Source organism: Myotis myotis, unplaced genomic scaffold (assembly GCF_014108235.1).
Source record: "Myotis myotis isolate mMyoMyo1 unplaced genomic scaffold, mMyoMyo1.p scaffold_m19_p_20, whole genome shotgun sequence".
NCBI classification, from domain to species: domain Eukaryota; kingdom Metazoa; phylum Chordata; class Mammalia; order Chiroptera; family Vespertilionidae; genus Myotis; species Myotis myotis.
Genome location: NW_023416325.1, coordinates 21,609,716 through 21,624,957, shown reverse-complemented (window position 1 = coordinate 21,624,957; position 15,242 = coordinate 21,609,716). Strand labels below are relative to the sequence as shown.

General features: G+C 49.2%; 1 protein-coding gene across 1 annotated transcript; it reads left to right on the top strand.

Annotated features, from left to right (window-relative positions):
• Window positions 1-1,734: 1,734 nt before the first annotated feature.
• Window positions 1,735-8,367, top strand: PLA2G1B (phospholipase A2 group IB). Its single transcript, XM_036353374.1, has 4 exons — window positions 1,735-1,768; window positions 5,166-5,325; window positions 6,068-6,195; window positions 8,179-8,367. Exons 1-4 carry the CDS (start codon window positions 1,735-1,737, stop codon window positions 8,301-8,303), a joined length of 447 nt encoding a protein of 148 aa, XP_036209267.1. The 3' UTR covers window positions 8,304-8,367.
• The last annotated feature ends 6,875 nt before the right edge of the window (window positions 8,368-15,242 follow it).

The window sequence follows — 15,242 nt, the reverse complement described above, 5'->3', positions numbered from 1 at the left end:
TACCTGGGTTGCGGGCACATCCCCAGTAGGGGGAGTGCAGGAGGCAGCTGATCGATGTTTGTAACCCCCCCTTCCTCTCTGTAAAAAAATCAATAAAACATATTAAAAAGAAAAGAAAAAGAACGTTTAATAAAAACTAAGGAACTGCAAGTGAGCTGTGAGTTTGAGTTTATAAATACCACATTGAATAGTAATAACATCAATATTGGTTCATTAATCATAACAAATGTATACTGAGATAAAAATGCTCATGAAATGTAAATAAAATTAAAACACAGGGTTTGTGCCAGAGATCACATGGGAACTCAATGGGAAAACACAATTACACAATATGATACGGAGATGGTGTGAAATATCCAGAAAAGGTAGCTAGAGAGACAGCAAGCAGATGTGGCTGCCTGGGGTGGAGGGAGAGGGAGTGCTTATGGGAACAGAGCTCTGCTGGGGAGGGTGAAAATGCCTGGGAACTAGGTCGAGGTGATGGTGGTCCCATCCTCTGTGTGCATGTACTGAATGCCACTGAATCATTCACTTTAAAAATAAAATGGTTGCCCTGACCGGTTTGGCTCAATGGATAGAGCGTCGGCCTGCGGATTCAAGGGTCCCAGGTTCGATTCCGGTCAAGGGCATGTACCTTGGTTGTGGGCACATACCCAGTAGGGAGTGTGCAGGAGGCAGCTGATCGATGTTTCTCTCTCATCGATGTTTCTAACTCTCTATCCCTCTCCCTTCCTCTCTGTAAGAAATCAATAAAATATATTTAAAAATAAATAAATAAAATAAAATGGTTAACTTATGCTATGTGAAATTCACCCCCAAAATGTTATGTTAGACATTTTTAAATATTTTTTTTTATTGATTTCAGAGAGGAAGGGAGAGAGAGAGAAACATCAATGATGAGAGAGAGTCATTGATCGGCTGCCTCTTGCACGCCCCACACTGGGGGCTGAGCCTGTAACCCGGGCATATGGCCCAACCTGGAATCAAACCCTGTCCTCTTGATTCATAGGTCAATGCTCACCCACTGAGCCACACCGGCCAGCTGGGCTGTGTAGACATTTGATACGATAGTTCTGAAAACTTTTTTATTCTGTAAGTCTTTTGGGGGTTTTCTTACAAACCCACAGTGGAGAATGGGGAGGGAGCTGGTATCGGTGTAGTGGGGAAAAGAAAATAAGACGTGTGCCTTAGAATCAGACATACCTAAGTTTGAGTCCCTACCCTGCCATTTGCTGGCTGGGTGGCCTGGAGCAAGTTACTTTACCTCTCTGAGTCGGCTTCCTCGCCTGCCAAGTGCATGACTGACGGCACCATTCAACAGGACCCACAACTCAGACCCAGGCACACGAGAAGACATGGAGGCAACGGTCATTTCCTCCCTGTCCCCCTTCTCCAGGTTGATGGCATTGATGGCTTTGCCACCACCACCACCACCACCCCCAGTGATGAAGCTGGGCTGAGTGCCAAGGGGTGGGTAAGAGGGTCAAGATTCCAAGACATGTGATTCCAGAAATAACCCCTTTCCTTAAAAAGTGCTGATGACGAATACATACACCTCTTACTGGCAGGGCTTACGTGCATGCGGTCACCCAAAGCAGACAGACTCAAGGACAGCCCGAAGTCAGCAGGGAGCAAAGCAAACACTACAGCCTTATCTTGGGGCCTCGGGGTGACTATAAGAAGGGAGGCCTCCGATGGAGTCAGTCCTTTCTCGCTCATCAGTTTCCCGACAGGATGAAACTCCTTGTGCTGGCTGCTCTGCTCACAGGTAGGCACGTCTTTCCAGCTCCACCCACTTCTAGGGCTACGATCTCACTCTTGGAACGGGGGTCACAGGTCACAGGGCTGGCCAGACCTGGAACCTTTTATTATTTTTATTTTATTTTATTAATTAAAAATATTTTTATTGATTTCAGAGAGGAAGAGAGAGAGAGAAACATCAATGATGAGAGAGAATCATTGATCAGCTGCCTCTTGCACACCCCTCAATGGGGATTGAGCCCACAGCCTGCACATGTGCCCTGATTGGGAATCGAACTGTGACCTTCTGGTTCTTAAGTCGATACTCAACCACTGAGCCACACCGGCTGGGCCAGACTTGGAGTCTTTATTCAGAGCTCCCTGAGGGGCTTAAGATCTCCCATATTTGGATTCCCTCAAATCCCCCCTCAAGCTGGCACCCTTCAACCTTCAGGTGTGAACTCAGATAACCCCTCTCAAAAAGGCCCACCCTGTGCATCCAGGCGAACAAAGACCCCTCTTCTTTCTTCCTACCATGTTGCCTTGGTACAAGGTCCCATCTTCCCAGCACCTATCTTTGCTTGCGATTTGTATCTTGTTGGGTTTGTGTGTGTGTTTTTTTTACCCATCTGCATGGGCTCTATGAGAGCAGAGATAGTTCTGTTTGCACCGTTATTGAATGAATAAATGGAATCCGACACATTCCCAGCTCATTCATCCATCTTTCATTCATTCATTCAGCATTGATGGTATCAGAGCCACCAAGGTATCAGGCTCTGGGTTGAGACTGAAGAGTGAGATGAATGAGCCACGCTCCCTGTCGGAGGAACACACACGTAGGAGTGTTTGCAGAGGCGGACTGGCCTCTGCAAAGACAGAGCTGGTGGGATCAGAGAGAGAGAGAACAGGGAAGCAGGAGTAGGGTCTGGAGGTGGGTCATCCCAGCCAGGCTACTCTGGTCTGAGCAGGCTCCAGGCTCCTGCTCCAGGACACAGCCTCTGCCGGCTGGGCTGCCGCATGGAGGCTGCTGTAGGGGAGGGTGACCAGCTGCTGCCCCTCCTCTGCCCTGGGGTCTAAGCACATGAGTGGGCCCAGTGTCACAGACCAAGGAAAGAGAGGGTAAGGCAGGGGGCAAAGAGACAGCAGTAGTGACTGATTGAAACAGGACCCCAAAATCATTTCATGCCGTCTTCTCTTTAGGGCACCAAATCTTAGAGGGTCAGGCTCTGCAAATGGGGTGAAGGGATCCTGCTTCCCTAGGGGGCCAAGTTTTGTGCTTAGTTTAGACCATTGGTCGGCAAACTCATTAGTCAACAGAGCCCAATATCAACAGTACAACGACTGGAATTTCTTTTGAGAGCCACATTTTTTAAATTTAAACTACATAGGTAGGTACATTGTTATTAACTTAATTAGGGTCCTCCTAAGGCTTAGGAAGAGCCACACTCAAGGGGCCAAAGAGCCGCATGTGGCTCGCGAGCCGCAGTTTGCCGACCATGGGTTTAGACAGACACTCAGCCAGAGGTAGACTTTTTTAACTTCTTCAATCGATATTTACTGAGCACCTACTATGAGCCAAGAACTTTAACACTCAGCCAGAGGTAGACTTTTTTAACTTCTTCAATCGATATTTACTGAGCACCTACTATGAGCCAAGAACTTTAATTCATGTACTGATGCTTTCATTCATTTAACTCATCATATATTTATTGTCTACTGTGTGTCAGGCCCAATGTGAGGTCCTGGGGAATAAAAGCCCTGAGGCCTGTCCTCGAGGGTATAGTCCTCGGAGAGGGAGGCATTAAATAGATGGAGTACAGATTGTGGGAGGTACTATGAACAAAGAGCATGAAGAGAAGTGATAGCAGGGGAGCCACTTAGCTCAGGTGGCCAGGACGGGTCTTTTGAGGAGGTGGCTTTTAAACCAAGATCTTCCAGCCTTTTTAAAGTGAGATGACAAGTGTGCCAGGCAGAGGGAGCAGCGGGTGTGTGGGCCTGGAGGCAGAACGAGAGGCTGAACTGCTGAGGATGGGAGGCCACAAAGGCCTCCTCACTATTCTTTGCACTCCCGCCCCACCTCAGCCCCACAATCCCCCACTTAACCCCCTATTTTAGATTCTTCTTACCCTGTTCCAACTTTTTCACCCTCTAGCACATTATCTGATCTCCTTTTTTAAAAAAAAAAAAATATTTTTTTTTATTGATTTCATAGAGGAAGGGAGAGAGAGATAGAAACATCAATGATGAGAGAGAATCATTGATCTGATAGGCTGCCTCCTGCATGCCCCCTACTGGAGGATCGAGCCTCAACCCAGGCATGTACCTTTGACGGGAATCAACCCCAGAACCCTCCGGTCTACAGGCCAACGCTCTGTCCACTGCGCCACACCGGCTGGGGCCCGATCTCCTTTTTTATTACGTTTATTGCTTATTGGCTTTCTCCCCCACTAGGATCTAAGCTCAGTGAGGTATAGACCTTTAACTTGTTCCCTGATGTATCTCGAGGCTAGGTGCTCAATAAACATTTGCAGAATAAATAATGGAGATGGTTTAACACCATCCTCATTGAAAACATATGTTCACAAAAACTAGTACACAGATGTAATGGCAGCACTACTGAGAATAGTGCAAAGGCGGGAACAGCCCAAATGTCCACCAAATGATGAATATATAAAATTGGCCTATCTGTGCAGTGGGATATCAGTCAGCTATGAAAAGGACAGAAGTGCTAATATACATGTTGTAACATAAATGGACCTCAGAAACGTGATGCTAAGTGGAAGAAGCCAGTCACAGAGGTCACATGTGGTATGATTCCATTTATATGAAGGGTTCAGAGCAGGCAAATCCATAGGGCAGAAAGCGGAGTAGGGGTGCCAGCAGGGAGGGGGAGCTTTTGCTGATTGGTACAGGGAGTTCTTTGGGGGGTGATAAAAATGCCTGGCATTAGTGTGATATTTGCACAACTGTGAATTGTACACTTAAAATGGCTAAAATAGTGAATTTTATGTCATATAAATATTGTTTAACTTAAACTGATTTGACTTGAGGGAAAGAGAGAGAGAGAGAGACATCGATATGTTGTGCCACTTATTTATGCATCCTTGGTTGATTCTTGGATGTGCCCTGACCGGAGATCAAACCCACAACCTTGGCTATGGGACGGCACTCCAACCAACTGGGCTACCCGGCCAGGGCCTGTTATGTGAATCTGATCTCAATTTACAAATATGTATGTTTTTTAAAAGTTTTCATTAAAAAGCCCGTAGTCACTTTGCCAGGTTTCTGCGTCCAGCTGTGTCCGAGGAGGCAGCTGCCGGCGGTCAGAGGGGGCAGCGGGGGCCTGAGAGCGCAGGCGGGCGGGCCCTGAGCCCCAGGAGCTGCGGGGCCCACGGGACGAGCTTGAACCGGGCCGTGTCTTGCAGTGTGTGCCGCCGAGGGCGGCGTCAGCCCGCGGGCCGTGTGGCAGTTCCGCAACATGATCAAGTGCACGATGCCTGAGAGCGACCCCTTGAGAGATTACAACAACTACGGCTGCTACTGCGGCCTGGGCGGATCCGGCACCCCCGTGGATGAGCTGGACAAGTGAGTGGTTGATCTGCCCGGGGCTGGGGGGCCGGTGAGGGCGCGCGGGGCACGACCCAAGGACCCCCACGAGGAAGCACAGGCAGGGGACTGCAGACTTGCTAAGGAAACACATGTTCACCTGCTGTCATGTCAGCAAATGGTCAGGGGGCTCTACATGCAGCGCCCGGTGTTGGGGGTGGGACGCGGACTGCGGGGGCGTGAGGTAGTGGGTGCGGCTGCCCTCTAGTGGCGGGACATTGCCACACACGCCGTCACAGCCACGACTCGATGGGCATCTTCAGAACATACGATCCGACCGTATTCCTGCAACCACCTTTTATTTATTTTTTTTTTTAAATATATTTTATTGATTTTTTACAGAGAGGAAAGGAGAGAGATACAGAGTTAGAAACATCGATGAGAGAGAAACATCGACCAGCTGCCTCCTGCACATCTCCTACTGGGGATGTGCCCGCAACCCCAGGTACATGCCCTTGACCGGAATCGAACCTGGGACCCTTCAGTCCGCAGGCCGACGCTCTATCCACTGAGCCAAACCGGTTTCGGCCCTGCAACCACCTTTTAAATCACCTTCAATACACATGAGAAAGGCCTTATACTTCTTCAAGCCACAAAACCAAAATCCCCCGGCGCCTGTCGGCTAAAACACCCCCACCTGCTCCTGAGAGAGCAGACGCGGGCGGACCGGCTGCCCCGCACCTGCTCCTGCCTCAGCCCTTCCCCCCTCCTGCACTCCCAGGTGCTGCCAGACACACGACCGCTGCTACGACCAAGCCAAGAAGCTGGACACCTGCAAATTCCTCCTGGACAACCCCTACACCAAAAGCTACTCGTACAAGTGCTCGGGCTCGGAGATCGTCTGCAGCAGTACGTTCACCCCTCGTTGGCTTTAGGCCCTCCGCGGGCAGCAGGGACCGTAATCGTGGCAATAGCTACCATTTACTGGTCAATGGCTCGGTGCCAGGAACTGTACCATTGCGATCCCCATTTTACAGATGAGGAAACTAAGGCTCGTAAAGAGTGGTGTTTGGTTGTTGAACTCAGGTCTGCATGACTCAAAAGCCTCTGCTCTCAACTGCCATGTGATACTGTTTTATTATTTCATAAAAGAGCCCAGAACTAGCATTTATTCGGTTCTCATTACCCGCCAGGGACTAGGTGAGGCGTGTGTGTGTGAGTGTGAGGGTAGGTTTTATTAGCCCCGTTTTCCAGGTCAGGAAGCTGAAGCTCAAACACAGTCACTTGTCCAGAAATCGCACAGCTTGTCCGCGGCAGCTAACATTCGCTCCCCGCTGCTTTCTTTCCTCAAAGTCTCTGGTTTTGAGGAAAGAAATCGAACTATGACCTCGGGATGAAATGTGTCCCTCCATGAGGGCAGATCTGAAGGGCAGACAGATGAAAGGTGCTCTTGCTACTGTACAAACAACAGCAAAATAACCATAATCCCAGCCCAAAAGTGCCACGAAAAACGTTCTCCAGAACCCACCACCGTCAGGGGTGAAGCGTCATGCCTCCAGCTCATCTCTCTGAATTGTGGGACCACACCCACAACCGTGGCATTGGGCACAACACGATAACCAACTGAACTGGCTTCCGCTTCCTATTGCAGAGATAGACAGTAAAGAAAAACTTAAACACACTAGATGTTGATAAGTATTGTAGAGGAGATAAAGCAGAGAGAGGAAACAGAGAACGGTGGAGAGACGGAGGGGGTGTGTATGATTTAAAAGAACGCGGTGAGGGAGACCTCACTGAATGACATCTGCAGAATGGCCTGGAGTGAGGGCGTGACCCACTGGTGGGAAGTGTTTCAGAGGACTTGGGATAAGGGTGAGGGGTCTAAGCCTACCCACAATTCATTTGTGGTTTTTAAAGGAAAGGAGCAGAAAGAAACAAAACTTTAATAAAATGATTGAAGGTAAGGTAAGCAGAGATACACAGTTAATTTATGGATAGTAAAGTTCAAATGCATTTTAAATGTTATCTGCGCTGTTTCTTTTGGTTATAAAAGTGAACAAGGCCAAAGTAATATAATTTCAGAAGTATATGTCCTGGAAAGTGGAAGGCACCTATAATCCTACTACCCATAGATAACCAGTTTTATAATTTTTAGGCTTTACTAGTTATTTTTTCCTTTAATAAAATATATTAGGCCCAGCCAGCGTGGCTCAGTGGTTGAGCCAGGAGGTCACAGTTCGATTCCTAGTCAGGGCACATGCCCGGGTTGTAGGCTCAATCCCGAGTGTGGGGTGAGCAGGAGGCAACCGGTCAATGATTCTCTCTCATCATTGATGTTTCTATCTCTCTCTTTCCCTCTCCCTTCCTCTCTGAAATATATTTAAAATAAAATAAGATATATTGGAAATATTTCCACATATAGACATAATTATTTTAAATGTCTGTATAATATTCTATTATTTTTTAAATATGAGCTTTAAAGGAGAGAAACTGGCTTTCTAAACTTCACTAAGTTAAAATTTAAAATACTTTGCTGCCTTAAGTGTATGCTTCAGTGTTCTCCATATGGTTTATAACGGCTTGCCTATGTTGTCAGGGCAAAATAGACAAGACTTTCCCAAAGGCAGCGCTCACACCTAGGATCACCAGATAAACGCCGGTTGCCCAGTTAAATTTGACTCTGACATAGACAACAAACAATTTTTTAGTCTACGTCCCAAACCTTGCATTCATTGTTTATCTGAAACTCTGGCGTTTTCATTGCTTAATCTGTCAGCCCTAAATGTGCACCAGTGCAATGACCGCTGAGTTATCCGGTTATTTTTTCCTGCCCCTGGGTGGTGGACAGCAGGGTCCACCTGGGCTCAGGCCTCTCCTCTTCCTCTTTTCCAGGCAAAAACAAGCCCTGCCAGGCCTTCATCTGCGAGTGCGACCGCAATGCTGCCATCTGCTTTTCCAAGGCCCCTTACAACAAGGAGCACAAGAACCTGAACACCAAGAAGTTCTGCCAGGACTGAGCGCCGCCCGCCTCCGTACCGCCTTGTCCCTGTGGCTGTCGCCTTCCACGGCGCCCGCCCTCCAGTAAAGCACTTTGTTGAAAGGCCTCGCGTTTGGAGATTGTTTTATTCTCTATCTGCTGGGCACGGCTGGGCCTCTGGCTAGTCCTCCCTGAGGTCATTCTTCCGGCCCTGGAAGTTGAATCCCTCGGATATTTCCAGGAAGTGAGCACCATGACACCTGAGTCATGACGGCACCCCTGATGGTTACTCTGGGTTGATGCAGGGGAGGGTGATGGAGGGGCGTCCCAAGCCCCACGTGTGTCTCACCTTCCCTGGGACGCCCTGGGAGGCGCTGGCACTGTTAGTTAAGGCTCCTTCCCTCAGCTGCTCTCAGGAGGAGAGGCCGCTAGCCCAGAGCTCTGCAGAGTAAGGAGCAAAGATGGGGCGTGAACCCAGTGAGTCCAGGAGAACACACACGCTTCACCGCCCCGGCCCGCCTGGAGCAGGGAGCTCTTGTTTCAGTCCCAGCCCGGTCTCTCCTTCTCTCATTTCTCTGCCTCCATTTCCAACCACGTAAAACCATTTTTCCTACAACTTCTTTCCTTTCTAAGCCTGACAAAGACTTTACCACCCGCTACAAGCTGATTTTTACACTGTGGTCATCAAACATACTAAACAGCCCTGGCTGGTCTGGCTCAGCGGATAGAGCGTCGGACTGCGGACTGAAGGGTCCCGGGTTCCATTCTGGTCAAGGGCGCATGCCCGGGTTGCAGGCTCGATCCCCAGTAGCGGGCCTGCGGGAGGCAGCCGGTCGATGATTCCCTCTCATCATTGATGTTACTGTCTCTCGCTCCCTATCCTTTCCTCTCTGAAATAAAAAAAATATACTTTTTTTTAATTAAATCTTTATTGTTCAGATTATTACATTTGTTCCTCTTTTTTCCCCCCCATAACTCCCCTCCTCCCAGTTCCCGCCCCACCCTCCGCCCTCACTCCCCACCCACTGTCCTCATCCATAGGTGCACGATTTTTGTCCAGTCTCTTCCCGCATTTCCCACACCCCTTTCCACCCCAAGAATAGTCAGTCCATTCCCTTTCTATGTCCCTGATTCTATTATAATCACCAGTTCATTCTGTTCATCAGATTATTTATTCACTTGATTCTTAGATTCACTTGTTGATAGATGCATATTTGTTGTTCATAATTTGTATCTTTACCTTTTTCTACCTCTTCCTCTTCTTAAAGGATACCTTTCAGCATTTCATATAATCCTGGTTTGTTGGTGATGAACTCCTTTAGCTTTTCCTTATCTGTGAAGCTCTTTATCTGACCTTCAGTTCTGAATGATAGCTTTGCTGGATAAAGTAATCTTGGTTGTAGGTTCTTGGTATTCATCACTTTGAATATTTCTTGCCACTCCCTTCTGGCCTGCAAAGTTTCTGTTGAGAAATCAGCTGGCAGTCGTATGGGTATTCCCTTGTAGGTAACTGAGTTTCTTTCTCTTGCTGTTTTTAAGATTCTCTCTTTGTCTTTTGCTCTTGGTATTTTAATTATGATGTGTCTTGGTGTGGTCCTCTTTGGATTCCTTTTGTTTGGGGTTCTCCGCGCTTCTTGGACCTGTAAGTCCATTTCTTTCACCAGGTGGGGGAAGTTTTCTGTCATTATTTCTTCAAATAGGTTTTCAATATCTTGCTCTCTCTCATCTTCTGGCACCCCTATAATTCTGATGTTGGTACGCTTGAAGCTGTCCCAGAGGCTCCTTACACTATCCTCTCATTTTTGGATTCTTTTTTCATTTTGCTTTTCCGGTTGGGTGTTTTTTGCTTCCTCGCATTTCAAATCATTGACTTGATTCTTGCGCTCCTCTGGTCTGCTGTCGGGAGTCTGTATAATATTCATTATTTCAGTCCGTGTATGCTTAATTTCTAGTTGGTTCCCCAATATAACATCAAGGGTCTCATTAGTTTTCTTGTAGATCTCATTAAGTTTATCGGCGGCTTCTAAACAGTTCTTGAGAGACCTTAAAAGTGTGGTTCTGAACTCTATATCTTCCATTGACAATTTTGTCCTGTTTCTTTGTCTCCGCATTTTGTTATGCTTCCTTGGTGCACCCCCTAGTGGTCTTTGTGCGCAGTCTTATAGTTAAACCTTGATTGTTGTAGCTAATACCAGGGAGGGTTTGACCTCCAGGCCAAGTGGCTGTGAGAATCAGCTGTGTCTGCAGTGAGAGAACTTCTGTCCTCTAGGGAGGTGCTAATCTAGCCTTTGCCTGAGGCTATCTGGCAAATGCCTCTGTGCAGGGCTTGGGCAGGGCGGGTCACACAGGATCAACAGGGTGGGCCGGAGAGAGCAGTTATGGCGGCTCTCAGTCCTGTCCCCAGGGGCTCTGCCTCTCTGAGTCCCAGCACCTGCTGCAAAGCTCGGAGAGAAAGCTGCACTCGCTCTGACGGAAGCCAGACAGTCCCGCTTCTCCCGTTTGAGTCTGGGTCCCTAAAGACTCGCCCGGATCTGGAGCTCAGAGTCTGCGACTCCCTCCCGATTGAAAACACAAACTGCGCCCTCCGCCGCCAGCCCGCTCCGCGCACTCCGCACCTCAGAATTTGACTTCAGCACTGCGCCTCCTCTGAGTGTCCGTATGCGTTTCTCTTTCCTCCTAGTTGTAGGACTTCCACTCAGCCAGCGTTCCTGTGGTTCTGGGTGATGTCCCTTCCGTTTTTTAGTTTCACTTTTGAAGTAGTTGTTCAAGGCAGCAAACTCTGGCGTTAACCTATGCCGCCATCTTGGTTCTCTCCCAACATCAAAAAAATATATACTTAAAGAAAACATAATAAACAATAACACCTTCTACTTCTAGGTCATTTACTGCATATCACTCTGTGCAAAAGGCTTTCCAGATCCCATCTCATTAAATACCCAAACCGGCTCTGTGAGGGCGATATTATTGCCCCCATTTTATGGATGAGAAGCTATAAACTCAGAGAAGTCACTCCCCTGTGATCACACAACTGGCATAGTCAGGATTTGACCACACCTGCCTGGTGGCAATGCCTGAGCTCTCAACCCCTCAGCCAACTTCCTCCACTAGGATTTATGACCACATTGGCATCGACATTCACCAGGTAGAGTGGGGAGGGGAAAGAAGGGAACCGAATTCGAAAAGCGAAAATGAGAAAGGGCGATGAAGACTATGGGAAGCCACCGCGGAGCAGTTCTAACCACCGGAGGCTGACAGAGCAGCAGCCACTGCTGGGCGTGCGGCCGGCAGCAAAGAGGTGTGTGTATTTGTCGTTTGAAGAAGGAGTATGTGTGGGTTTGTCTTTTGGCCCAATCTCTCCCTCATTTCATTCATCCATTCAATGGGGAAAACTGCAAGCCGCCCCCCCCCCCCCCCTTAGGATGGAAGAAAGGTAAGGTTATCAGGAGACTTCCTTAGTCCCACATTTTTTTTTTTACAATTATAAAACAAACAACAGAGAGAACAGAGTCACCTGAGCACTCAAGCTGGGCTCTAAAAATATCCTCTGACGTAGAAACCTTCATTTTTTCATTATCTCAAGGACAGGAGAGAGAGAGAGAGAGAGAGAGAGAGAGAGAGCGAGTGCTCATTACTGGAAACGGAATCTGGGGAACACTAGAACCGTGGCTGGGATGATTTAAACGAACAAATAAATGTACTGCACTGAGAGTAACTTGAAGTCGGGATTGCAGCACAGCGTCAGGTGGGAGTCACAGCGCTTAGCACAGCTCACCGGCTCATTCACTGGTTAATGAGGAGACGGTGTGGTGCAATGGTTTGCTGCGGTCCAGATGAAACCACGGCCGTAGTTACCTTGTCCACCCACGTGATCCTCCGCGCCCAACCCTGTCAACCCGCCAGCCACACCCCGGGGCTGGAGGGACTTCAATGGGATTGGACATTTTATGGGCACGTGGCTCTCGTTCCTCTTTTCTATTGGTGACCAGGTCCCGCTTCCGGCCTACCTGCGCACCTCCCAGGCTCAGGCCCCGCCCCTCTCGGTGTCGGACCCGCGCCGCGCAGGCGCAGTGGTTGGCTGTGTGCCCTCTAGGTGGCGTCCCAGGCAGGTGAGGCCCCAGCGGGACGGAGGGGCGGTGGAGTGTGAGAAGGAGTCTGGCCTCCCTGGGTCTCTCACCCGCTGCGTTCGCCCTCCTCCCCCGGTCCGCCAGCTTCCCGCTGTAACCCTCATTGCTTTCACCGGGGAAGGCGAGCGGGGCTGGAAAGTGGGGGGCGGGGAACCTAAGGGGGCGGGAGGGAAGAATGGCGGGGGGGGGGCGAGTGAATTTTGGGCGGAGCCAGGGGCCTCGGGGGCGTCCAAGTCCACACTTCAATGCCCACCCCCACCTTGAGGCGTTTGTTTTTTTAAAGGTGAAGGGATTTGCAGGTTTGACCTCCAGATGCTTTTGCATTTGTTCTCTCCGTTTGGGATGCTCCCCTTTCCCCCGCCTGGTGAATGCTTATTCAGAATGGACCTAGCTTGGGGACTTCTGGAAGTTTCTTGCGCCTTGTCCGTCCTCCCTCCCAGAGCCGGTTTCCGCCGCATTAAAGAGGGAGCGTGAGCTCGGAACTGGACTCCTGACGGGTCACCCAGGTGACATTTGGGCAAGTTACATAAGCTCAGGATCTTCGTCTTCCAAAAGAAATAATAGTGCGTCGGATCATAGATAGGGATGGCTGTAAAAACTGGGTGAGTCAATGCGTTGTAGAATGCGTCGTACAGTGTTTGTTGTGTAGTAAATGTTTAATCAATATGATTTTCCCAAAGGAATGGAGAAGGAAGCATATTCACTTTCTCTAGAAAGGCTTTATTACATCAAGACTTTTGTACTTGAACCCTAGCTGGTTTGTCAGCCTGCGGACTGAAGGGTTCTGGGTTTGATTCAGGTCAAGGGCACATGCCCTGGTTGCAGCTCAATCCCCAGTGTGGGGTGTGCAGGAAGCAGCCAATCAACGATTCTCTCTCATCATTGATGTTTCTATCTCTCCCTCTCCCTTCCTCTCTGAAATCAATAAAACCCTATGTAATAAAAGGCTAACATGCAAAGCGACCAAATGGGGGAATGACAGGTTGCTATGACATGCACTGACCACCAGGGGGCAGATGCTTAACACGGGAGCTGCCCCCTGGTGGTCAGTGCACTCAGCCAGATGCCGGGCTCACAGCTGGCAAGCACGGCTGCCATGGCAGGAGCCTCTCCCGACTCTGTGGCAGCACTATGGAGCGGCCAGTGGCAGCAGGCGCAGCGGGGTGGCACAGCGCCCAGCTCCAATTCGGGCTCTTCCCTGGCCGCCTGCCACTTGGTGCACTGCTACGTCCCCCGAGGGGTCCCGGTCTGCGAGAGGGCACAGGCCGGGCTGAGGGACACACACACACACACACACACACACACACACACACACAGTGCACGGATTTTGTGCACTGGGCCTCTAGAGAGAGAGTGTGTGTGTGTGTGTGTGTGTGTGTGTGTATTTATATTTATATTTAAAAATAATAACAAAACGTTTGTACTTTAAAAACAAACAGGTACACAAAAGGGAAATGTGGCTCTGGGGAAGATTCCTGTGAGTCTAGTTAAAGGGGTAAATAGGGCTCTAAGGTTTGGCAGGTATGACGGCTTTCCTTCCTACCCTCCTCCATATTCTAATGACAGTGGCTGACGTCTGTCTGCTGTGTGCCAGGCTCCGCTGTGAGCGTCACATGCATCATTGCCCTGCTTGGCTTCATAGCAGCCCAATGAGGGGCTCCTGGTCTCCCCACTTATAAGAAGACTGAAGGTAGATAAAGCAACTTGCCCAAGTTCACCTCACTAGTAAGTACATAGCAAGAGATAGATGGCAATCCAAGTCTGTCAATCCTGCGTCCTCCTTTCCTAATAAATTGAGAGGGAAAAAACTCTCCTTTCTTGGATGAGTTTAATTTTTCCTCATGAAGTAGAAATCTGTTTCGTGGGGGGAAATGAAATGGAAAAAGTCTGGGTTTTAGAGCACCAACTTGAATCTCGGCAAGGATAATGTCTGGAACTAACTAATCTCTGGGGGCAGCCTCTGCCAGTCCCAGCAGCAGGGTGACAGCTCACCCAGGTCGGAGCACTGAAAGTCCCGCATAAGGGGGCAGTCTGGGACAGCAGGTCACCTGACCTCGGGGTCTTGAATTTCTTATCAGTCTTTCCTTTGACCGTCTCAGGAAAAGCTGTGTTCACTGAAGACTGACTTTTGTTTACACCCCAGCATCTCCTGTGAAGTTAAAGCTTACTGAGCTCCTGTAAAATGCTTCACACGGGCTTGGGATGGAGTGTGCTCAGTAAGGCTGTTGTTTGAGGGAGAGGCGAGAGAGGATGTGCAATTTATGACAGCATAAAAGAAAAACAGTGGGAACTTTCCAGTGTTATGTTCCTCTTTGCCTTTGTGACTCCTACTTACTAAAGCCGTGATAGCAGAGCAGAAACGCGGAAGCAACTGAGGGAGAGCCTGGCCAAAAGTCCTGTCCACAGCTGGGCTTATGCAGTTAGAACCATGTAACCAGGGTGGTGACCAGCTGGAGAGTCACTAGAAGGTGTTTGTTATTCCGACCGAGGGCACTGAGAGTGGACGAGGAGCCGCCATGCTGGTGGGAAGCTAGAGATGGGAAGTGAGGAGACGGGAGAACCAGCAGCTTCAGGAAATGTCAGGTTCCTCTTGAGACAAAGGTTTTGGAAAGAATTCCATCTCGGGAGGAAATATGAACAAAAGGAGCATTCCTAAGGCCCTCGCTTGGTTTGGTGAAGCTGCCAACATTGGGGGTGAAAGAGCCTGCCTTCTCCCCCTGGCAGCCTCACCTACTCTCCACCCCCCACATGGAAGCCTTCCTGGCCTCCCTGGCCGGGTACACTGCTGGCTTCTGCTGCTACTTCAGGCCGACTTCTTTCTAACCATCATCTTCCCATGCGTCTTGTTGTGTAAA